The 26,400-nt window shown below is 34.0% G+C and overlaps 1 protein-coding gene and 1 long non-coding RNA gene across 2 annotated transcripts; both read right to left on the bottom strand.

Annotated features, from left to right (window-relative positions):
* Positions 1-5,958: 5,958 nt before the first annotated feature.
* LOC128556313 (uncharacterized) lies at positions 5,959-7,014 on the bottom strand. Its single transcript, XR_008370570.1, has 2 exons — positions 6,670-7,014; positions 5,959-6,231 (listed from the first exon to the last, which is right to left on the bottom strand). It is a non-coding gene; the product is annotated as an uncharacterized LOC128556313 (long non-coding RNA).
* A 9,122-nt stretch (positions 7,015-16,136) lies between these two features.
* On the bottom strand, positions 16,137-17,345 carry LOC128556600 (piggyBac transposable element-derived protein 4-like). The gene has a single exon (XM_053542142.1). The coding sequence runs from the start codon at positions 17,343-17,345 to the stop codon at positions 16,137-16,139; it is 1,209 nt and encodes a 402-aa protein (XP_053398117.1).
* Positions 17,346-26,400: the final 9,055 nt, after the last annotated feature.

The following is a 26,400-nucleotide window of genomic DNA, read 5'->3' as shown; positions in this document are numbered from 1 at the left end:
GATTTGAAAATTCATAAGATCACATAGTAAACAGTATTGTCATCATAAGTTAGTGAGCAGTAATTTAATTTTTAGCAATACTGTAGCATTCTCCAAATAGTACATAATACCAGCGCCCATACACAAATATGGCAATATCATTTGTTCTCGTATTGGCAACTTCAAAGTGATGTTGTAAGCAGAATTCTAACTTGAATAAATGAAACTGAAAATTGGAAATGACTTCTTGACAGTTCAAAATGAGAACGTTTGTCAACCATCATTGTATGCCTTTTTACTCTAGCATTGTTTTGATCAATGCTAAGTGTTCCAGTGTTTACACAAGCCAGACAATACCCATGCATAAAACTATATAAAGTTTGTTTTCATGTTTCGGTTTTTTAATGGGAGATTAGGGGAAGTTGTTATTATGGTATGAGAAAAGAAAGAAAAGTTCTTCTAAAGACTTGGGGTTCCGTTGTTTACTGACACTGCCATTTCTGTCCTTGGTGGACCTTAATCATGAACTGAATAATAATAGTGATTTTATTCATGGGGGCTACTTATCGTGGTTTCGCTGTCTAGTAAAATGTATGTTCTACAGTCGTATATTGCACCCTACAAGAACTTCATAATAAAGAACTGAATTGTTAATGTTATACATAATTCATCTAGCACAGACTTCATGATAAAAATGTTCAAATGTAATTTACATACAAGTGTAGCTACTGCGGGCGTGAAATGCTCCCTTTAACTAAACAGATTTAGAACAATCTGACCAAAGGGACAACGCTATAAGTTTCAAATGCAGACTGTTTAGCTTTAGGTAGAATAACTCTCTTTGAGCAGACAGCTCGTGCTTCAACCTGTCTGACATAGAGCATCGATACTCAAAGTAAAACCCGATAAAATGTAGCTTTTTGCTTATTCCAATAGGTGACGTAATTATGATAATTTATTTCTAAATTATGTTATCTGATCCACACATTAGTAATATTCCGCAATTATCGCCCTTCATGCAATCGTTTTCACCTTTTTGTGTCTGCTTTTCTTGTCCTGAGTTTATCTGAAAATATAAAATGTCAAACAAATAGAATTCTCACACTTTGCTGTCCATCATTTCACAAAGACGGATGTATTGTTATTCTGCAAAGGTGAATTGATACTCTACCATGTTATGTCAATAAAATAATTTCAGGAGAAAGGAATCTAATATACACTGTTTTGCATAATTTAGATTTTCTACTCTAAAAGTAACTATATTTCAGATCTGTACACTAAACGATTTAATATAACATGTATGCATCCTACCACACGTGTTACTGACACAACAGCGTCAATAACTTCAAGAGCAATAACAACAGAAGCCTACTCAAAAGGCAACATAACTACCCTTGGACAAAGTGGGTCAAATGGACTTTATTCAGCGACGGATGTTACAGGTATACCTAAAATAAAGCTGTAACGAGCAGATATATTGCAGACATGCATTCGTTTATGTAATAATTATTTAAAAAAGTGTGTATGAAAATATTGATGTTGGAATGTAAAGATCTGCCAAAGAGAAGAAACATGTATGCAGAATAAGAATTATGATACAAATGCTGCCCTTTAATGAGATCGATGTGGATGTATCGTCCTGATAAAAGCGATATTGACCGAGGACGCAGCCCGAAGTTGATATCGTTTTAATCAGGTGGATAAATCCACATATCGACCGAACTTAAAAGGCAACAATTTGTTTCATAATTATTAAATCCAGCCTACTCATAATTAACAAATAATCAAGGATTTCGAGTGGTTTATCGTCAGATTTACCACGGTTCAGAGTTCAGCTTCGTAGGAATTGAACCACGAGCGTTAGCCCGAGTGGTTAAATACCGAAGCACCTGAATGATAAACCGTGGTAAATTAGATGATAAATCACAAGAAGGCCTTGATTGTTTTTATTCTGACATGGTCATTGATATATTTTAATAACTATTATGCTGAGCTTCATTCACGCAAGGAGTAATGTATCGGACGTCATGCGGCAATTTGACGTCATAATGGACATCATAATGCTTTCGCGCGTCAACCGTTGTTAATCGCAGAACATACAGAGCTTGGTTTTCTTCTTTGTTTAACTGGAAATCAAATCTAGTCATGTTAGAAGTGTAAATATCAAATACAAATATCGGGGTTTCGTGGCCGAGTGGTTAATATCGCTGACTTATAATCACTTGCCCCTCATCGATGTGGGTTCGGGTTCCACCTTTGGACGTTGAATTCTTCATGTGAGGAAGCCTTTCAGCTGGCTTACGGAAATGATACACGGAGGTTCAACTGGGGTCTTCCTCTACCCTCAAAGTTGGAAACTCGCCATATGTACTACACTGTGTCGGTGCGACGTTTATACGTAAAACCGTGATGACGTCACAGCTGGCGATCAATAGATGTTTTTTGTTCCGCCTTCGAGTCAGTATAACTTTTTTATCATTTATTATGTGACGACATCTAGACCAATGTAAAGGACTATAAATTTATATTAAATTATAAAGATTTTTTAAAATAATAATTTATAGCCGAATGTATCACTTGACTGGACAGTTTGAGTATTTTTATATCTTCCTCTGTCGTCCAACAACAACAATTAACAAGAGCCCCATAAAACCGAGCGATATACGCCCAGAGTTCTAGACTAGATTAGAGAGGTAGAGAGGGGGGAAGTAAAATTTAAACACTTTTTTTGGTTTTGAGTATGTGTCGGAGAGGATGGATGTTATTTGATAGTTAAAGGAATTTTAGGCATCTTGTCTGGCGGTGGTGAAAGAATACTATAACAAAAGAAAATAAAAAAAAATTGCGGGGAAGACGATCAAGATGTTGGTATGGAGAGTAATATGAACTCAGCTTAGGACCTTAAACTTTCACCTAGCTACCAAACTTATGTGTTCAGAACAAAGTCTTATCACCACCTTCCTTTGCGAAAAGTTTGAAGACAATATCTTGATCGAGTAGTTATTACGTTATGCGCTGGACACAAAATATCATGGACATATTTGACTTTGCTGTAACCTTAACCTTCGGCTTTACCACCTAGTTAATCCGTCCGAATTCTAACGCACAAGAGTAATGTTGTTTTTAGCTCACCTGAGCACGAAGTCCTCAAATATAAACTTTTGTGGTCAGTGATTGTCGTCGTCCGTCGCACGTCGTCCGTCAACAACTCCTAGCCTAAACAAACCGTCCAATTGTCCTTTACCAAGTTTGTTTAAATTATCTCCAAATGGTCAAATATGGCCCCGCCCTTTGGGGGCGGGTCCACATGATTTACATGTTGCACATTTCATTACCTCACATGAAAAGACTCAGTAAACCGGGTCTGCTATTATTATTCTTAGTTGCATTCTCTGCTTCCAAAGGATCTTCTTACAGATTTATTCACAGATTTTAGATTTATATAGGGAAAATCTTTGAAATTTTTCTTTTCAAAACGACCAGGCCTAGGGCTTTAATATTTGTAATGTGACATCATCTAGTAGTCTCCTACCAAGGTTGTTCAAATTCTTCTTTTCTTAAACCACAAGACCTAGACCTTTACTATTTGCTATGTAGCATTGCCTTATAGTCCTCTACCAACATTGTTCAAACTAAAACCCTGGGATGAAAAGAAGTCCCACCCTATGGGGTCCAGAGTTTTACATAGACTTATATAGGAAAAGAAATATCCTTGTCTGAGAGTTCATGGCACACACTTTTGATATTTGGTACTTGCTTAGTGTTTCTCCAACAAGATTGTTCAAATTAGGCCCCTTGGATAAAAAGAATTTCCGTTCCGGGGATCAGTTTTATATGAGTTATGTGGAGAAAATAGATTTCAAAAATTATCTGATCATATTTCTTAGACTGTTTAGTTAAATTACCTGATGACCCCAAGAAATTAGAAATTAGGGGTCACTTGACTGTGACCTTGACCTACTGACCTACGTTTTAGTTATTTAAGATAATTTAGATGACATATACAGATTTGCACGCCGACGTTAACAGCATAGAAATATGGACCACGTCAATAACTTTCGTTAAAGATTTCAGACCTTATCTTTAATGATCTTAGTCTTGACCTACTGACCTACTTTCTTGTAGCAAAATGCAGAAAGATTTTGACCACCGATACAGATTTCAATACTCATCTTAAACAGTCTTAATTGTGACATACTGACCTACATTTAGGTTTCTAAAGTTACAGTATAGAAATTTCGAATTTAATAAACTTTTGATACAGATCTCAGTACTCATCTTGTATCTTAAAATAGAAAAATTGGAAACTTCACAAGTCGCTCAACACGACAAATACGAAAATGTTGCAGGCTCGGTTTGATTGAGCCTGTTCATGGGCGGTAGTGGAAATGCATGCTACCGTCCACGCCCTCTAGCCCCGGGTTGAGCAGAACTTAAATATTTACACATGCTAATAGTACAAAAAGCAATTTAGAGACATCCGCAGATGTATTCAAACGGCAGTGAACACGGAACCTTCAATGATACACGGGTTGTGGCGTGTAATTTCAGGTAAAGCGACGTTTGGTTCCCAGATGAAGCAATAGGTTTGCCCCAAACAAGAAAACAACGGGCAGAACATAAAAAAGTGGAATTTAGAAAGGGGATCTGGGGTTATGGAGCCTGCTGACCTGACCTACCAACATACTTTCTTGTTTGAAGGTACAGCAGAGAGATTTGGACCACATGTATATTTTTTAACAGATTTCAGTACTTATCTTGAAGAATGTTTACCAAAGCCTTCTTTTGGTTTTTGTTCAGGCAAACAGTTAAACCCAAACGTGAGATATAGGGCACTTATGGCCCTCTTGTTGTTTGTTTGTTTGTTTGTTTGTTATGGGGAGAGAAATTGGTTCAGGGAGACATAAGGATTGTTTTGCACTGTTTTGAATGTAATGTTCATTATAGCACTCCGCAAATCAACTCGAATCTTAATATCAGTTTATCAATTTAATTAACTAATGACATTTTTATTGTCTACATATGCTGAAATTTTTATTGTTTTATCGGGAAATTCCAACAATTTTGTTAACATACGTCCATAGTATGCCATTTCTAACAAATAACCATCGTTTACCAATAGAAGTGGGTTAACGTTCAAACGAGGGAAAATTCTGTAAATATATTTGTGATGAATTCCATTATTTATTAGTATGTTCACACTATAATAATATACGATATAAATATGCTAGTTTATGTACGAAGTATTACCAACCATTAAACCTCAATAAATGTGGAGTTACTATCTTATGATAATTATAAAGGTCTTAGGCAGTTAACTGTATTTAACACGATCCATTTGTATTTGACAGTTTCCAAACTGTCAAAATGCTTGATTTATCAAGAACTTATCGGAAAATTCAAAAGAACAAGCAGAAATTTCATATATTTGATAAACATTCATAAAATTCAAGAAATATCTTGATCCGGAAACAGTAATTCATAAAACATAATTTACTTATGTCCAAATGCACACTACGAATTTTGGTAGTTAAGATAATATTATTTTTGTACATAAACATCAAATGGCAATGTTTGAGTGGCTATCCGAATTCAGATAAGCCCAAAACATTTAACTATCTAAAATCGTACTGAAGAAGAACTTGAGTTTTGTCGTTACTATCCAAATTCAGATAAGCTTTAACAATATCCTATCTGAAATCGAATGAAGCAAAACTAAATGTTGGCGTTGCTATCCGAATTTAGATAAGCCCTAACAATTAGCAATAAAAAGAATCAGCGTTGACTAAAATTAAATGTATTACAATGAGACAATGTTTACTATCTGAATTTGGATAGAGAAAAATCTTTGTAATGTTGTTACTATCCGAATTCGGATAAGCTCATTCAGTATAGGAAAATCTGGAAGTTGTCATGGGCGAAATTTTTATAAGCCACGGTATTGGGGAGAGCATGCAAAATAAACGGTGTGACACATGATGAAACAAAACATATTTTAATATATATTAATTTCATATGAGCTTTGATATTACTCAACAATATACAGTTGTAATATTATTATTAAGTATCTACATGTTTCTGTCCTTTAATTGGCAAATGGTAAAACAATTAAGCATAACGTTATTTCTTTTAGAGAAAATATTTCATGACTCCACATTGTCAGTGTATTAGATATTCACATTCTTCTTTTGCCAGTCTACCAGATCTTTTCCCATCCTGTCAGGTAGCAATATATGAAGGTTTAATATCAACCTGAAAGTTAAAAGTTATACAACAATATGAAACGTATTTAATAATTGTATTACATAAAATGTAATTAATTTGCTACAAACAACGCTTATGTGATGGAAAAATACTAAGAAAATATGGTTCTTGGATCTAAATAACATTATTCATTTTCAATAAAAGAAATCAAACATACTGATAATTTGCTGACAATAATAAATATTTTATTGTGTTATGTGAGGAATAGGCCACGCTCATAACATGTAACTGCACTATATGCGCGGTAATATTTTCATTTCTTTTAATTGCTACTGTTCTTTATTTCTATAAATAAATATGCAAACTATTAGTTGTAACACAATCTGTAAGAACTATTATGAGTTTTATATGCAAACTATTTACATTCAAACAAGCATATGTAATATTCTTTATAAATCCATATTTTAGAAGATAATAACTGAATACCTTTTTTTATTGGCTTCTCCATGTAAATCCAAAAACGTAGTATCACATGAAACATCATTTATTGAGTTAAATCACTGGTTAATTCCGTCACATAGTTTGCAAACTGTACACGTACTAGATTTAGACATTTACTTGGCGAATCTTATGCCATTTCCTAGATAATAACATCGGTAAGAGCACAGTAGGCGGCTACTACAGAATGATTGACTGAACTGTTATTATGTAACCTGTAGATAACCTCAACCACTCATCATACATTTTGATGCTGATGTTATCTGTGAGAAGATTCTTTTGAGTTTTAAGGGGCCAGTAGTTCTGTTTATAAATACAAACATGTGGTACTGATATTGCTGATAAAGAGAATTGTACGACCATTAGTAAATTTTATCTACCTGGAGGAATTAATGCATCTCAATAATTATGTTCTTATTACTAAATCTTAGCTAAGTAGGTAAGAGCATTGGTCTACGGATCGCGGGGTCGCGAGTTCGATCCTCGGGCGGGGCGCATGTTCTCCGTGACTATTTGATAAACGATATTGTGTCTGAAATCATTAGTCCTCCACCTCTGATTCATGTGGGGAAGTTGGTAGTTACTTGCGGAGAACAGGTTTGTACTGGTACAGAATCCAGGAACACTGGTTAGGTTAACTGCCCGCCGTTACATGACTGAAATACTGTTGTAAAACGGCGTTAAACCCAAAACAAACAAACTTATTACTAAATTCAAAGCTCTAAACACCAGCTTGGTAATAAATATAAACATATCTTTAGCAAAATTTAATGATAATATACAATTGTATCTTATAATGTAGAAAATACCTACAGAAAAAGATGTGTGTGCAATATCAGAATTTTAGATCTTATTTCTGTATATTGAGGAATAACTCCACAATAGAGTTTCAAGAGCTTGTATGTGATCAATTTCATAAGGTCACTTAATCATTATATATCAAATTATTAACATTCATATTTTTTAAACTCTAAATAACACGCTGAAATGATTTTCTTCTTATGCTAGTGATATTGTCTACATAATGCAGGTACTATATAAAAAATTTGATTAACCATTGGTAATCAGTGCAGCATCTTGACCATATATCTATATGCAATAGCTTATCTGTACTATTATCTCTGATACAGATATAAGCATTACATGTACACTTCTAAAACTAAAGCTACCATTGAAGGTGAATATACACAAGCACGCACTGATACAGTACTTGTAATTTGACGCACACAAGACTGGATAATAATGTGGACTGCATGTAAGTAATAGAGTAACAAAACACGGAGTCCTATATTTCTGCTTATATGCACCAGACACAACTAAGGCTAGATACGTGTCACTTGTTTGAGGTTTCATTAAATTACGTGATGAGGAGAATTAGTGCGCACAATAATGTGTCGACGGACAGACAGACAGACAGACAGACAGACAGGCAGGAAGACAGACAACATGAAATCAGTATATACCATTACAAATTCGTTTTTAAGGGGGCAGGATTATAAAAATGTGATTGAAGAAAACATTAGTGATATATTATTTATGAACGAAGTTTTCTCTGTTAAAAATGTGGGAGTTATGTTCCTTTTATTAAAACACACACAAGTCTCCTGTCTGCTTTCTAAAGTGTTTTTTTTTGTGATATCTTAAAACTTAGATTTCAAACAATAATGTTTCTTTAATTTTACAAAGTTACTTAGTATAAAACACAAAGTTTACGCAGGGATTTCTTAATTTGTTCACAAAGTCAATGTTACCTATTTAACACAAAGTATCTACATATTTATTTTTGAAAATCGGGTGTATATACCTTCTACGTATTTGGTTTAACAAAGGATTCATCACGTTTGATAATCATCAAACAACTAACAATACAATCAGATCTAAAACCTGGAAGTCTTTGGTGATAAAACAAATCTCTATATCCATTAAATAAAGATCTTCAGATAAATACCATTGACAACTTCTTAAAGAGACTGGACACAAGTGCTATGAGGCAAACACTAGACTAGCCCCTAGACGATGATATACCTTTTTTTTACATTTTTATGATTAAATGTATTGAACTGAGCCAGTCTATATCCTATGTCCAATACCCTGATAATTTCAACATCATTCCTCTGTGAAAATATTTAAAATAGACTGGCGTTCGTCTCCATGAAATTAATTAAGTTCATCAAAATAGGAAAAATGTAGAAACATATCAGTCTAGTGGCTAGTCTAGGCAAACACCTAAAGCTTTCTTGACATGTAAGAGTATGATTTTAAAGAAATGGATTTTCAAATCTACAAACTAAATCAAACAATGAAATAATATTCAGACCTCAAAATTGAAAGTATAATTATCAAAATCTACATGTTTTCATGAAAATCCAAGCACAGTATGTTCATTCTTGTTTTTACATGATTTTTAACAGTATATGATGTATGTAATAGAAAATTATTCATCATAATAAATACTTGGAATTATTTACCAGAGCAGTTGATAATAAATTAATAAATAACATAATAATTTAAGCTATATGGAAGTAAGATTACAAGCATTAAATAAATATGTGTACTAATCTTAGTAAGGGAATGGTAACCAAAGTGGGGAACCTTACAGGACACATACATAGCATTTATTTATCTGGGGGAAAACAACATATTTTTGTGTAGGCATGTAATAAGCCTGCTCGCTTGTCGTAATCACCTGACGACAGCATACGGGGGAGTGACATTTCCGTACAGAATTTTCGGAGCTTGCAATATTGTACATAAAGTAATCTAATAGACTTCCATCGCTGTCATATCAAACATCTGCAAAGTGATGCTAAAATCAGATTTTCTTTAAAAACGAATCACTGCATATGCGCTAGAAGGAGGAAGCTTTTGGTCAGCTAAATTTTGCCAAAATCTTATTAATCAAATTACTGACTTCAAATACATCAATGTCATGCTTAAAGAATTCATTAATGTATAAATCAAGTCTAACTTGTATTTGAACGAAGCTGCTTTACAGCCTGTCGGATTTCGTCTAAGGACATTTCTAAATCTATTTTTTTTTCAAACATGACCAGTCCTGCAATTCCTCATTAAGGAAGCGCTCATTAAAGTACAAAATACCATGATCTGCTTGATAAAAGTGATCTTCTGGATTATTAATTGCTTCGAAATATGAAAGTGTCTTTGTTTATCTTCGATTTTGACCCGTAACCAGTTGACTCTTTCAATAATTTCCAGTACTGCTTTGCGTTTGTTAATCTAGCGCTATTAAACTAATTTATTTGTATTACGCTTATGTTCATTAAATTGTTTCTGTCTTATAGCCTTTTCATTATAAATCCGACCTTGATTCAATAAGTTTGACTATGTTACTATCTGACCTATTTTCTCTCAACCTATTTCAATCACAATAAAATTTGTCTCTTTTTAATGAACATTCTTCATCAAACCATGTTTTATTTTAAATCTGTGGCGGAAGGTTTACTAACTCCGATTTTATAATTCTTGTTAAAATGTGGTGCGCAAACACTGCGCATAATGTTTGAAAAATGTAAAGAGTTGTATCGAATGAAGATGGATTACTTTAGCGCAAAAATGCCGTGTTAGTGCTTGGAACTGCCACGATATACTTGGTAGCTATCATGATAATATTCTAAACTTTCCAGAAATGTTGTGCATTTTCCTGAAAACATTATTGTAATAAATTACTGTTTTCAAAATATTCTTTTTATTTTTTTTAAGAAACTTTAGGCTATTGAGAGAAGTTTTCAGGAAAGCTCGAAATATCATGATAATTGCTGAAAGTATCGAAATAGCTGTCTTGCTAAGAAATGGCAATTGTGGGCACTAACACAAAAAAAAATCCAGATACTAATATTAGTTAACCCATGCCATTTAGTTTTAAAGGGGAACAATATTTGCAGAATGTTTCAAGGATCTATCGTACGAGACAGCATGACTGCATAATATGTAATGTAGATTGTCGGTAAAGATGTTGATTGTTTATCAAAAAAAAATTTTTATGAACTATTTACTCCTAAACCTTAAAGACCAGCCGAAAGCTAATTATCACATAAACGTAGTTTTAGGCATTTACCGCGTTAAGTTGTTTTTAAAACATTATGTGCTAGCTTTTTACATTTTGTTATTCAGTCAAATTGTTTTACGGTGTTCCGTTTGGACCATCATTTTTTTTTTTTATTTCATTGCCACATACCTCGAAAGTCGACACCACGACACTACGATGAGGAAAGTCGAAAAGACGAAATTCAAAACTACGATAGTGAATGTCGATATCTTTCTCGTTTTCACTATCGTGGTTTCATCTTTCCATCACCGTGCTTACGACTTTCGTTATCCTAGTTTCGATTTTCAACATCTTAAGTGGCAGGGGCCAGTTTCGCATTTGACCCGGGTAGGATTTTTTAATCAAAATAGACAGGTGTACTTTAAAGGCATTTACATTCAACTGGTTATTTATGATGTTTATAGAACTGAGGATTCCTGCGTACGAGTAGTTATTGTGTAAAGTACATGTACTTGAATCGATTTTCCTAGCTCCGTGTAGACGGCCGGGTCTAAAGTCTTACATGAGGTAACGGAATTAAGACGAAATGGAAACGGTCATTCATCCTTCCAGATTCAGCTCAAAATAGCGGAAAAAGTAAACGGTTATGAGACAATTTTCTTCCCACCATTATTTTCGTTTGGCCACATGCTTTAAAAATATGCATGTGTTTTAGGTCAGTCATTTGCAGGTAATACGGTACAGGTCGCGCAAGGTGTGCATTTTGGGCCATTTTTTCCTCAAAATTTAGTGTCCTGAAACCTGCGTTTTACTCGTTTTTATAACAGAAGCAACAGAATCGGCAGGCTGAAAATGTCATACAATGAAGTGCTAAGTCTATGCAATATATTCGCTCAACACTTGCCTTGAATTTGTCAAAATTGATTTTTCATGATTTTTTTTCGCACTGGTATCAGCCCAGATTTGTGGAATTTTCAAATTAACTATCCCTTGCCCCATAAGTTTCGATTTTCAAGTCGAAAGTATGATGATAAAAGTCGAAACCACGATGTTGAATATCGGAACTACAATGATGAAAGTTGAAAGTTCGATTGTGAAAGTTGAAACCACGCTGATGAAACACAAAAGATGGTTGCTACATACACATATTTATGATACAACCCAACTTAGGTCAATTAAAGTGAAGTGTTCTGGCAGACTGCAAACAGTTGTATATCTTCTCAGATTCTTCAAAAACATAATCATATAAATACAACACATATCAAAATCCTGTTCTTCGTTCAGCTGTCAGTAGGAAAGTAGAAAATGATTAACCTAATTATGTTAAAAATCTTAATACTTTTTTTTATTTTAAAATTCTTATCGGTTATATTATAATAATAATATGTGAATATTATTGTGTTATCTGATTTCCCGTACAGATTAAACAACATTTATGCAAGCTCCGTAGCATAGCTCCATATAACCAAGGTATATATCTTACACTCACTTTATGAGCTCTGTTTGATTATGTAGTAAATCAAATCAAAACCCAACACGTATCTTTGATTGAAATCTGTCATTTAATACCTAAATGACGAATTTGTAAACACAATTAAGAATAAATGGTTCTGTTACAGCATCATACATAATATGTGATAGGTGACTAATTTTATCAAGAAAAGACAAATATTAACAGTTGATCATCATCAAAGGTGGATCTAACCTTTATGACACATATTGCAAAAACATAATAAATGGATTTCATTTATTAAGTTATTAGCAATAACCCCATCCGAAGTAAAACATCAGAACTGTACGTGCTAGAACCTCTTCTATTGACAATTTTGAAGTTCTTGATAATTTGCGCGTAAGCTTTTTGTGCTCCGCAATTGAATAATATTAAAACCCGTACCGTCCCGTACTTGCATTAATATATTTATTTTTCAATAAATCTGTATATATGCTAAAATATCATTTCTATGTTATTTAGATGTCTTCATACAGTTCACTCGTTAATGATACCATGACTTAACTTGATATTTCATGTTCATTTTATGATATCATGAATTATTTGTATATCGTAAAATGCAATTAAAGATGTCCTTCAAATGGAAAATTAGAGCTACAAACTTGTGCTAGCGACCACCCGTGAATAGCGACCACCTGTCGACAACGACCGGTCTCTGGTCCCCCTGTACAAAAATGCTCATAAAAAGGCCGTGAATAGCGACCACCTGGCGACCGCGACCAGCGACCGGCCTAATTCATTCCCAAGAGCCATATTTGCCCCCTAATAACGACCAATCTGGTCCGTTCCGGCATGAAAATATTTGAAATCCGCCTAAATTTCACGACTTTCGCATTATAATAGCAAACAATAATTTCTGCATGATTGATGTTTGCGAGTTTGCACCGGCCGAATTAATACATAGAACATACAGAGAGCAAGAAGCTGTAAAATACTTTTTTATCAGCATGATAATGGCTAACTGAGAAGTGACCCTTCCCCTCGAATAAAGACCACCTGTGAACAAAGACCACTTTCGCTTGTTCCGACAAGTGGTCTTTGTTCACAGATATGACTGTATTTACATTCTGAAACTTCAAACCAGTTTTCTGTGTGCTGATAGCTTCTATGATATAAATTTAATTATTTGATTACTGAGTTCTTCATGTAAAAGAATGAAGTTTAGATAGCATAAGAAAAAAACATTGTGAAAACTATATAATAGAATATATCAACTTATATTTTGGAATCGCAAATTGTTAATTGATATCTAAATCGCTTAAACTAGCTACCAACTTGATATCTTAGGAAACGATTTAATAACGTAATTATAATTGGACAATGTTAATAGGACAAATACGGAAAAATATTGATATACATCAAACCATGTAGCTAAGAGTTTATAAAATCAAAACGATTTCAAGATAGTTATCAATGTTTTGTTGATATCATTAGATATTTTACATGTCCAAATAAATGATAGATGTGACAGCACACAGTCAAGTCAAATAGCGTACATAGAGAAATCCGAAATTCTTTTTGTGAATGTCGCTACTATTTCGTTTATATGATAGAGCTATATCATACATATCACAAACAATCTAATGTTTTAGGCACAGAGACATCATTTCATAATCAATATTTTTAAAACGGAGGATAGCATGCATGAAATTATTATTACTATGGACATCACAAACTGAAAATTTTTTAGTTCTAATAATAGAAAAAGGGAAATCTTTTTTTTTTCTTGCTCTGTAACAAACAAGAAAGATTTACAAGCCCCACTAAATCTGAATCACTAGAACATATTGACTAGGATACTGACCATCTGTAATTACTAAACACTGATCTAATCCACCAATTTTACCAAGTAACACATTTCTGACAGGTCAGCTTAAGTTCACATCTGCTAAAGATATTCATCAATGTTTAAACATGAAACTTAGGTACCGAGATGTTAAAATTAATTTGGCCCTGTATGTTTTTAAAGTATGGAATTTAACCAAATTGCCATAAATATAGTATTGACGACAAAGAGCTACCGTATAGAAGCTACTGCAACTTATGTTTTCGAGATTAATTATAATTATACAGTAGTATGGATACTCTAATACTTTTAAAATAAATTGCTCTCAGCAAATATCAAGTACTCAAGTTCTCATGATCATTGACTGACATGAGTAAATAAACTTCAGTTACAGAAGTACGTTATCTCAAGACTTTACTGTTCTTTAAGTCAAATTACATGGTCTGACCGGTCAATATCCCAGCTTTGAAATAAATTAATATGTGATCATCAGCGGGTTTTACCAACTAATTGTAAATATAGAACTATTAGAACGTTGAAACCCGGTTCAATGTTTTCTCTTTGTAGATTTAATTTCAAATTATTAACATAGATATATATGGCTTATTTGGATCACTTATATATCATATAATGATTATAATTAAATACAATCATACAAAAAGATAATAAATACTCAAGAGAATAAAAATGTGTGTTGCTATAGAGCATCAAAGAAAACAGTTTTTGCCTATACCCACAAGAAATAAATTTATCATGCTTAATTGATGGGACTATAATGCTTACTTTAGTTTAATATTTAAAGAAACATGAAACGTGATTTTGTGGGGGGATGTTACCCTATCTATGACTCTATTGTATTTGAATAATGAAAAGTGATTTTGTGAAAAGGGACGTGGGGGGATGTTACCCTATCTATGGCTCTACTGTATTTGAAAAATTGAAAATTGATTTGTTAAAAGGGACGTGGGGGATGTTACCCTATCTATGGCTCTATTGTATTTGAATAATGAAAAGTAATTTTGTGAAAAGGGACGTGGGGGGATGTTACCCTATCTATGGCTCTACTGTATTTGAAAAATTGAAAATCAATTTTGTTAAAAGAGATGTGGGGGGATGTTACCCTATCTATGGCTCTATTGTATTTGAATAATGAAAAGTGATTTTGTGAAAAGGGACGTGGGGGGATGTTACCCTATCTATGGCTCTACTGTATTTGAAAAATTGAAAATTCATTTTGATTTTGTTAAAAGGGACGTGGGGGGATGTTACCCTATCTATGGCTCTACTGTATGTGTTATATATCTGTATAATCATTTTTCAATATCACCCCAAAAAAAGGACAAATGGAATTTCCTTTTTTATTCTGGAAAGCCTTAAAAGTGATAAACTGATAAATCCTGTACAAGGATTTTGACAACATGCAGATGCCATGCAAAAAAGGTTGTAACTGGGTCATTATGAAATACAGACTCACCAAACTTCATATGCATATTGGGCATACTTGTACCTTTCTTGTGATGTAAGTTAGTCCAATATACATACACAGCTTATACATACACAGATGCTGTTGTAAATAGAGAAGTTAAGCAGTAAATTTATAGATTTTTATATTTATATTTATTTTATTTGATATTTTGTTAATGAATTACAAGCCCTCTTGATGTTCAGAGATTTAGTTTATTTACACACTGATTTTGAGCACTATTTCCCAAATCGCTCCGGAAATTTTTCAACGTGGTACGGCTTATAGCACTCAACACAAAGATTCACTCCGCATCCTTCACAACCGTACTGTGTTTCGCGTCGCTTTCCATTTTTTGAACACATCTTACAGGTTCGCCTTTTTCCCAAATTAGCCGGCCAGCATATCCTGCCTTGTAGCTGAATATTTTCCTTGAGCACGTCGCGTTTCCTTTTCTGCATAAAGTCCCCAATTAGCTGCTTCGCGAGTTTCTTTCGAAAATCCAGTTGTGTCAATGGCTTAGGTTTTCCTGTTCTTGTCTTCTGTTGGTGATTTGGTGATTCCTTCATCAGAATATAGGCTCCAACTATGGCAAGATCAACTAAAAACCAGAAAAGATATTTCAACCACTTGGCTGACTTGCGCGCTAGACTGTACATTGCCCGTAGCTGATCCGCATTGTCAACACCGTTCATGTACTTTGTGTAATTTCGTACGGACTCCGGGCAAGAAACATCTTTATGACTTCCGTCTTTCTGCCTTCGTTGAACTGTTGTCCTCGGCGTTGTTGGATCGAAGTTTGTAGAAATAAAATGAATACGGTCTTCTTGTCCCTCCAAGCTGTCGCAACCATGTTTCCTTTCTGCATCGTGATAGATGTCCCTTGTTCCTTTAGCTTCTGCGGTTTTATTTCGTCCGGAATTCCTCGTCTGTTGGATCTAAATGTTCCACACGCGTAAGTTCCTTGCTGTTGTAATTCCTCGAATAGTCCTACCGTAGTGAAATAGTTGTCACAATACACATGATGTCCGCGATTCAAAATTGGTGTTACTAAATCCATCACAACTCGTTCCCCTAAACCCTTGTCTCCGTCACGGTTCTCCTTACCTAAATACACTTGAATGTCATTCACATATCCATTGTGAGGGTCCGCCCTTACCCACACTTTGATCCCACGTTTAGTCGGCTTCATTGGCACATATTGTTTGAATCCTAAGCGACCGGTACATCCAATCATAGCCTCATCAACTGTCGTTTCACGGTGTGGTTTATAATTGGCCATCAAATTTACACGCACGGCTTCAAGAACCGGTCGAACATGTGAAAGTTTGTCATGGCCTGGTTGTTCGCGTGCTGGATTGCATGATGTGTCAGCTACGTGGAAGTACTTACTGATTTTATCATACCGATCGCGTGTCATTCTCTCTTTTATTCCACATGGACTAAACATAGGATCACTACTCCAGTACATATCCAAATTTGGTGCTGCAATAATCCCCATCACAATCTGAAATCCAAGATAGGCTCTTATTTCACTAAATGTAACGTTCCTCCATTTATCATCAGGTTTCTCCAGCTGCTTTTTTGTTGCGTATTTGTTGGTCTCATCCACGATTTGTTGAATCATCTGGGGTGTGAATAATAAATTAAAAAAATCCATTTCAGTTTTATTTACATCCATAATCACGGAAGGTCCCGGATTTCCACTGAAAACGTTAACATTTATCGGTCTAAAATTTGCACTCCATTCTTGTACCCCACCCACTTCCTCGTCACGTCGGTTCACATTCTGTCGCTGAATTAAGTCAACTAAAGGCACATCGTCGTCAGAATCATCGTCACTAGACATAGAAATATCTGAATCATTCACGGTTTCATTAAATCCCATCATATATTCCATTTCTGTGTCGTCTATATCCGAAAAATCATTGTCATGAAAGCTCGCCACGTTTACAATTTTTGTTTTTCTTTCGTTTTGAAACTCCCGCATTTACATAAGAAAAAAAAAAAGATTATACTCGTCCAATCAAAATATTTTTAACATCATTGCGAAGTTAAAGCTTTTATCTGATTGGCTAAATATTTGGGAAAGCCCTTTGTGTTTATAATTTTAAACCAATCAAACGTTTTTTAACGGGTTGATCACGCATTAATACGGGACCCGACTCACGCTATATCGTTATCATCACGCATTAATAAGGGATCCGACTTGGAGCGCTTGTCTCATATCACGGATTTTCAAGGGATTAGGCCTGAATGAGTTAAATTATAGAACATATCTATTCATCAAATTAGTAAGTTTCTTTCGTTTATGAAATACGATATTAGTTATTATCATAGAATCCTGATCTTTGATGTTATATATGACTCGAGAATTTTAGCAGGCTTGGATAATCTAAGCCTCGCAAAAATAGAGAGAAAAAAATATCCGAACAAAAAATGTTTAGCGCTTTAAAGTTTGTTTTTATATTCTTGATCTGCATTGAGGTACTTAAGCATTTTTAATGACGAATAGGAAAAATGTGTATCAGATTTTCCCTTGCACATAGGTTTGTGCAACATGTGCTATGTTACCAAAATGGGCATTTTGCAAAACTTGTAGAAAGTCACACACCAGCGGAACCGGTTATAGGTTCGATGCCCGGGGGCGTTATACCAAAGACGTAAAAATGGTACTAGAAGCTTCCTCACTTGGCACTCAAGACGGTAGTCCTAGGACTTGTCAGCCCGGTGTCAGTATAATGTTACTAGGTAGGGTATCATATCACGTTTTTACGGCGTGATATTCTAGTGAGGCAGCACTATAAAGTTGGGCATTGTGCTCACTGCTACATTTTTTTTTAAAAATTGCCATGGCCAGTTTTTGCCATGGCAAAATAAAAAAAAAACTGAGTTATCGATATGAAACAACATATTTCTACCAAAACATTCGTTTGGAAATAGTTAAAATAACTTTTTAAGAAAAGTGAAAAAAAATTGCCATGGCAAAATCATGAATTTTCTTGCCATGGCAAAATAATTTTGCCATGGCAAAACCGCTTTTGCCATGGCAAATGTGATTTTCTCGTACTGATTTACAAAAAACTAGTAATGATATCATGTCAAAACATACTAACTTTAAAATAGGTGGGTTAATGTAACAATTTAAGGCAATTTTCATTTTTGTAAAGCGCGTATAAATATGGGCTGAATTTGCCAAATACCGGCGTGGCAAAAAGAAACTGCGGCTATTAGAAGATGTCGTTTAAAGGCAAGTGTGGACAGACGGACGGACGCCGGACGGGGAGCAATCACAATAGCTCTCCCGAGCTTTTGTGTATATAACACTTATACAAAAATCGGTAGGAACACTGCAGAGTGTGGGAACAGTTATCTTTTAAAAATGATTTTCCTGTATATTCAGTTATGGGAAATGAGTAAATATCTGTCTGTCAAAAATATTTTATAGGATATAAACTAATCAGCTATATCCGTAATTAGCATCATAGAGCATATAGTAAGGTTGAAATAGACTGGCGACAATGAAACTAAACTATTCTTACGAACATTACATTTTTGTACCATTAGGTATGATGTTGTGGTTCAGCAAACAGCTATTTTATACTTTACAACCTCCTTTCTCATATCATTCCAAAAATATTATACTGTGTTAAATAGTAGATCTGATATTGTAATTAGCAATTTTACCTGGTCAAAGAAACGTCAGCGTTACTGTGAATCAAACACTTGATACAGTGCAGGACAGAGAATATGGGCATAACGAAATCTAGAAGGAGAGAAATAAGCGGCTAAATGCGATTTCTTGATGCTGTAAATTCTACTTTATTGCCTCTCTCGATGTAACTATATATAGCTATATATTTCAGTGACTTAATAACGCTTTTCATGGAGAAGATACTAATATAAATATTGTGAATTTTTTTAAAATTCTGGTTTAATTTGATTTAACCATTTACTTTAAATGTTCCTATACACATTGCTTTTCATTAAACGAATTCAACCCAGTAAACAGTCGGAAATTTTTAATGAAAACTTTCACGTGAATGATAAGATGTCGAGCACTTGAGATAATGTAAGATGTTGTGCGCTCAAGGTAAGATGTCGTGCGCACGAAAGATGTCATGCGCTCGGGATAAGATGTCGTGCGCTCTAGATAGAATGTCGTGCGCACGAGATAATTTAATCTTAAAAAGTAAATGTTTGTCTATTACATATCACCGTACACTGTGGATGTGAAATCAGACATAAAATGAAAGAAAGCAATCGACGTTATCATTTTCAAAATTGAAATTTAAGTCAATTTTACGAAGACTTAAGCCGCTTAATTTCTTATATTTCTATGACCTCTTTCCTTCCTGGCTTTAAGTAGGACTATGTCTTTTGAGATTTTTGCTTGATTATCTTAACTCGTGTCAATATCCACTTCCGCTTTTAGAAGCAATAGACAGTATAAGAAAAATGATCCATGACATTGACTTGAATTTAACCGGACAGTCTGAGGTTTGCGTAATTATTATACTATGACACATCGCCTTCATGCAAATATCAAATGTGTCAGGAATATCTATCAATTTATGCGGGCGTTATAAACCGCCCAATAACAACAACAACAACAACAACAAAATGATGAAAAGCTTTCACCTCTATGCTTTCCTTTTGAGCTAAGGATCTTGGTCTTGCGATCGCATGACACAACTTCTTGTTATGGTGGCCATTTGTGACATGCTATTTTGAAATTCCCTCTTTCGCTACAAAGTAGTTTGATTTACAACAGTGTCTATATTTTCTTTGCAAACATATGTGTAGTTTTAAATGCATTACATAATTTGGAAGATGTCGATACTGAAAATAAATTCTCGCCACATTTTTATATAAATTAATGTACACTTTTACCTTTATTTGTACCCTTTTACCTGTACTTACTTTTTCCTGTGCAAATATTAACTTGAAATAACGAGGTACAAATTTTAAACTTGTTTTCTTTCTTTTTTTTTTGTTTGATAAAATTGTGGGGTGTGCGGGTGGAGGGGGTGCGGGGTCCCGGGAAGAGCACAGGTTGCCACGCCAAAACATTTGAAGACTAAGTGGGTCCCGACCTAATCCAACTGCCCCCATCCGTCCTACGCTAGGACATACAATAGAAAGGCTTAGCTTTATCGTTATTTAATGTCTTCATTGTATTTGCCAAAATCTTGATATGGCACAAAAATTCTGCTCCTGAAATATCTTAAGACCTTAGTTGATGTATAACGCTCTCCATGATATACCGAACCGGACAAGTGATGCATTTCAAAATACGCAAAATATTACATTTAGAGTATAATATGTAAACATACTGACTAAAGGTTAGGGTTAGATTGCAATGGTTACAAAATATATATATATTAACATACTTCTCATTGAAATCGCTTGAATTAGGTATATACCGGTGTCTGTAATTTATCACAGGCGCTCCTCCTTTCTAGTAACAGCCATCGGTAATATATGGCAGTGGGTGAATTAATGACATGACATATCGCGTAATACACAAAAACAAGCACAAGAATGAATTTGCTATTCAAAAATAGTCTGTTTTCGCCATTAAATAACCATTTTGCATGCAATCATGTTTGATGGACTGAAGTACCTCGATTACTCCGATTTTAAATAATCGATTCGTTGCTTGTGACTTTTTGAATTGGGACTACCCATGATGCAAAAAAATATTTTTGTACTTCCGTGTACTTGAAAGTACTTTTGTATTAGAATTACACTTTTCATGGTATTTGTTACGTTATTTTCACATATCAGATAAACATTTTACAAGAAACAGGCGAACTGTTTTCATAAATGTAAATAAAAGCGCAGCTACTGACTTTTCACAAAAATATACTAAACTACGTTCCTTTCAAGATTTTACCGGTAAGCGGTGCTATTTGTTTTCTGCCAGAATGAAATTTGATTATAACAGAATTGCAATACGATTTGTGCTTAAATAATAATTTTCCAGGAAAAGAATTAATAAAAAAAAAGAAAAATAAAAAGGAAAGAAGAAAACAAAAAGAAAAGAATAAGATTTTCGTAAAATTGATAAAATTATTTGATTATCTAAATACATTTGTTGAAATCTCTGTGTGACATTAACAATTCTATAAACATATAGATTTGGGATGCTTCTAAGACAACAACAAAAAAGACCAAAAAAAAAAAGAAATTTATTAAATGTAAATATAAAAAATGATTATAAAATAACCAAATTATATGTAACTGTAACAATGATTTTAAACTATCTTTGTCTTTTTTTCTCGAAAAGCTGTAGCGGAAAAGAAAAAAAGTTCACAAGTCATGGAAGACATTACCATGTCAGTTTGCAATTAGCACAAATATTTACAGCACACGAGAAACTTATTCGAACTTAATTGAAATTTTAATTAAAGTGCATTGTACATGTATGTTGCTGCTTCTTTTGTTTGTTTGCTTGTTTTGGGTTTAACGCTGTTTGTTTTTCAACAGTATTTCCGTCATGTAACGGCGGGCAGTTAACTTTACCACTGTTCCTAGATTTTGTACCAGTACAAACCTGTTCTACGCAAGTAACTGCCAACTTCCTCAATTGAATCAGAGGTGGGGGACTAATGATTTCTGGAACAATGCCGTTAATCAAATAGTCACGGAGAACATACGCCCAGCCCGCGGATTGAACTCACGACTTCACGATCCCACGACCGACGCTCTACCTACTGAGCTAAGCGGGCGGGTCTATGTTGCTTACAGAACACATGATAAATCCAAGTCAATAAAAGTTTGTATGTGCGTTAGCATGCATGTACATTTGTGTGTATACGTCAGAAAATGAAAAAAAAAAAAAAAACAACAACAAAAAAAAAAAACAACAAAACAACAACATAACAAATAGCATTACTAAAACAAGAAAGTCTTTGACCCTAATGCGCTCACCTGTGTAGAAGTCTTTAAGTGTGTAAAGTAATAGTTCAAGAACAGAGTTAGGTTTCTTCTATGTTAGCCTATATTCTATACATGCCACAGACATTTTTGAACATAGAGCAATAATTTGAACAATTTTGGCAGACAGTACAACTCTAAAATCCTTCGCCAAATATCAAGGCTCAAGTTTTAATGTTTCCACAATATATATAGAGGAAAAAGAGACCAGGCCCTCTGGATCTGGCGACCATATTTTTTCAACAATCATAATAATTTGAACAATCTTTGAAGAGGGTTACACAATGACCATTTGTGTAAAATTATTTAAAAATCGGACCAGCAGTTTCACACACGAATTTTTTTTTAATTTCTACTATAAACATATATAAGAAAATGTGGTCACTGGCGTTGATAGTTTTTTTTTTTCTGTTTACAAATAGGTATACTTTGAACAATCTTTAAAGAGAGTGACGTAAGGACCATTTTTGTGAAAATGTTTCAAAATTGGACGATTGGTTTAGGCGTAGATGTCGTTTGAAGATTTTTTCTATATTTAGCTCTATCGTCCCCTAGATGCAACCAAGCGGAACCGTTTAAAAATCTTTGGTAAAGTTCTTTCAAAGGAACATCCATACTAATTTTCATCAAAATCCATTCTGTTGTTTTAGAGGAGATGTCTTTCAAACACATTTATTGACGATGGACGGACGGACGCATGCACGACGGATAACGGACACATATTTGTTTGATATGTAAAGCCTGAAGGAAAATGGAATTATTTTCAGTGCATTTTGCAATCTGTGAATTTTTCTTCTTGTTAGTATGAGTTATGTATATCATGAAAATGTAGTCGGTATTTGAACGTGAATAGGGTCTAAAGCTCAAGGTATAAGTAACAAAGGTTTCGATACATGTTAAGATAGAATGATGTAATATAATACGACTTTGTTTGATGAGAAAGTGGTTATCATACAATGACATATTTATGTAACTGATAAGTATGAATCTATAGAAGAATAGGCTAATGTAGCACACATGAATACAGCGTATCTAGTTAAATAACGTGTCCTTTTTAAAACTGATGTTAAACAATCAAGACAATCATTCTGAAAACATATTCCATTCTTACATGTTTTTAAAAATCATGGGTTGAGTGCAAAACTGTTGAAACTGTACATGAATAAAGAACAAGTTACATTAGTTTTGCGCACAATCCTGAAATATCTTTAATGTACATGTTCTTACAATATGTCTTCATCAAATGTAAATTTAAGATGTTTTATGAATTGTAATAATTAAAGTGTAAATTTGTATAGATCAGAGGAACCTAGCTAAAATCATGTCACACCTTTTCAAAACGATTTGAAATGACATCGTTATCAGATGTCTTGGCAGCTGACTTTTCAGTAATAGGACACATATCGTGATTATCTTTAGCGTAAACTTCTTTTCTGATCATTACTTTTTTAAAGAATACATATTTACAAAATAACGTTCAAAATAACGTTCTTTTATTAGTACACATATTTTGTTTGCTTTGCGACTTCTCTTTGTTTTATATCCCCGTTCATCTTTTTCTTAGCGGAAATTTATAAATATAAAATTATCCAAATTATGTATGTTAAATTATCCAATTTATATAGGTTGAATTGGAAGTTACAATATATTTGTAGAAAAATACAACTTGAAAATATCTAAATAATGTGGTATTTACCTCTGACTACGAAACTGTGTATTAAAAAGTAATATTACCATCAATTACACAGACGTAGCAAAAACAATGTCAGATAGTTCAAGTGTTATAATGCAATTTTCTGTCCAAAGTGTTCTTTAAACGCAACAGTCAAACTGCTTTACAGGGTTTTCACCATTTATTCCTAATTTCATTTTATAATCCCATTCTACCTTAACAGATAATAATACCACTAGTGTAAACACAATTTTATTTCCCAAGTGTATTCTAAATTAGACTTGTGTACATGAATCTGCCGCAGACACGTTCCTTGACTTTATGCATAAAAAGAACTTGCCGCTAAGCAAATCGTGTCTTCATATACACTCAGTTCCAAAAGAAAGTGTGCACTTAGTTTTCTGTTATTTTTTTTCGGTTATTTTCATGAAAACTTATAATGTTTGGTACCAAAATTTAAATCAGTTCGTAAACAAACTGGTGTGCATTTTAGATTTTGAGTTATACCTGCGAGTTAGTGTATGAAAAAAAACAAAAACGTCGGGGAATTTTTTGAAATATTTAAACTTAAAAAGTGCACACTTTCTTTTGGAACTGAGTATAGATAACGTTTCATAATTCTTCATTTCTTATGATATAAACGTTTAGTAGCACAGTTCGGTGGAATACTACGAATAGCTTATTTTTCCTAAGACTTTAAAAACAAATGATCAGAATTTACATCTTCATCCTCGTCTTCTTCCTCTTCATCAATTTTAATGAACGCTTTCAGGTACTTGTGGATGTAAGCATACTGATCCTTCAAACATACAATTTATATAATCATAACAAGATCTCTTTTGCGAGTCAATGCAAATGTATACATAGAAGAATCGATCATATATAAAATAAATGTCATTTTTGAGAATATCACTTTGATATGTTGTAACGTACATTTCTTACTTAATCCTCTGTCATGTTATTCGGTTATCTTTCACATGCATTGTTATACTAAATTAATGGGCGCTTATTTTTAGGAGAAGTACTAATATCTCAATCCTGAAAAAGTTGTCTTATCTTTGCTAATTTATAGGACCAGATTAAATATATCAACCTAGTCGTGAGCTCTTTTTACCTTTTTTATTATGTTGTAGCAATAAAATCCAATCCTCACCTCTCTCTACACCATGCTCAGCCTATAGTTCCTTATTTCTTGGACAAAATATGCCGTATTCATTGTATATTGTAACAAGTATACCTTATCCCAGTCTGTCTGTACCTTTTCAAATCCGGTGTCTTATTTCTAGGACCGTACTGAGTATATCAACCTCGTCAGTTATGATATTTAATATGCTGCAACAGTTAAAGTTTTAGTTGCCACTGTTATGCAATATTCTGTAAATGACTTCCCATTCAGCCACAAGGTCAAATAATATATCAACCTCATCATGACCCCTGATATATTACTCCAAGCAAATCTTACCTTTGCCTGCACCATATTCAGTCCAGGATTCATTATTCAAGGACAAATTCGACCATTCGGTTTGGTTGAGTCTGTTCATGAGAGGTGCATGTAATGAAATGTGTCCCCGAGGATCAGCTTAAGCGTAACTCTATTACACATATGTTGAACTGACTCCATGAACTCAAAGGACCAGAAAATATAACAACACTGAAAGTCAAATCTATCATCCATTGGCGAGCTCTAGATAATAACTATGACTGGAAAATGTCGAGTAGAAGCGTCAGAACTCTAGATAGTATAAAACTGCAACGCTAATAGTAGTTTGATCTGGAATGCTATATTCGAGTAGAGCGGGTTCTCCCAGAGCGGATTTCACGAGGCGCGCAGAGTGTGATCCGGTCTGACTAAATCCACGACAGCCGAAGACAAAAAGCTAGAACTAGCTATAGTTGTAATAACCGTTTAATTTTATACTTCCACCTTTTCTTCGTTTTGCTATCGAAAGAAAACTTCCATGATTATCGATATCAAAACAGAACTGAGAGTAGTTTTTGTGTGTGTGATTTAAAGAACTGTGACAGGTTATGCATAATAAATGAAGGTAGCCCGACAACATACAATACAAAAGATATAATACTGATTTCTTTTACCTGATCGTATTGACATGAGAAATAAAAACATCATTATTGACATAATTTATAAAGGCATCAAATAAAACGTTTAAGCAGTTTCATTGTAGTTCAGCACGTTTGATAAACCGGAAGTAATTGCGTAACGTCATTTATGAAGAAAACATAGAATAAAGCCTAGATTTGAAGTACGGAAATGAAAATCATTCTATGAATTTACTGCATGAGTGAAATTATTACAATGTCACTGCTTTTATCTTTCTAACGT

Source organism: Mercenaria mercenaria, chromosome 4 (genome assembly GCF_021730395.1).
Source record: "Mercenaria mercenaria strain notata chromosome 4, MADL_Memer_1, whole genome shotgun sequence".
NCBI classification, from domain to species: domain Eukaryota; kingdom Metazoa; phylum Mollusca; class Bivalvia; order Venerida; family Veneridae; genus Mercenaria; species Mercenaria mercenaria.
The sequence above is the reverse complement of the archived record's forward strand: the minus strand, read 5'-3'. Positions and strand labels throughout refer to the sequence as shown.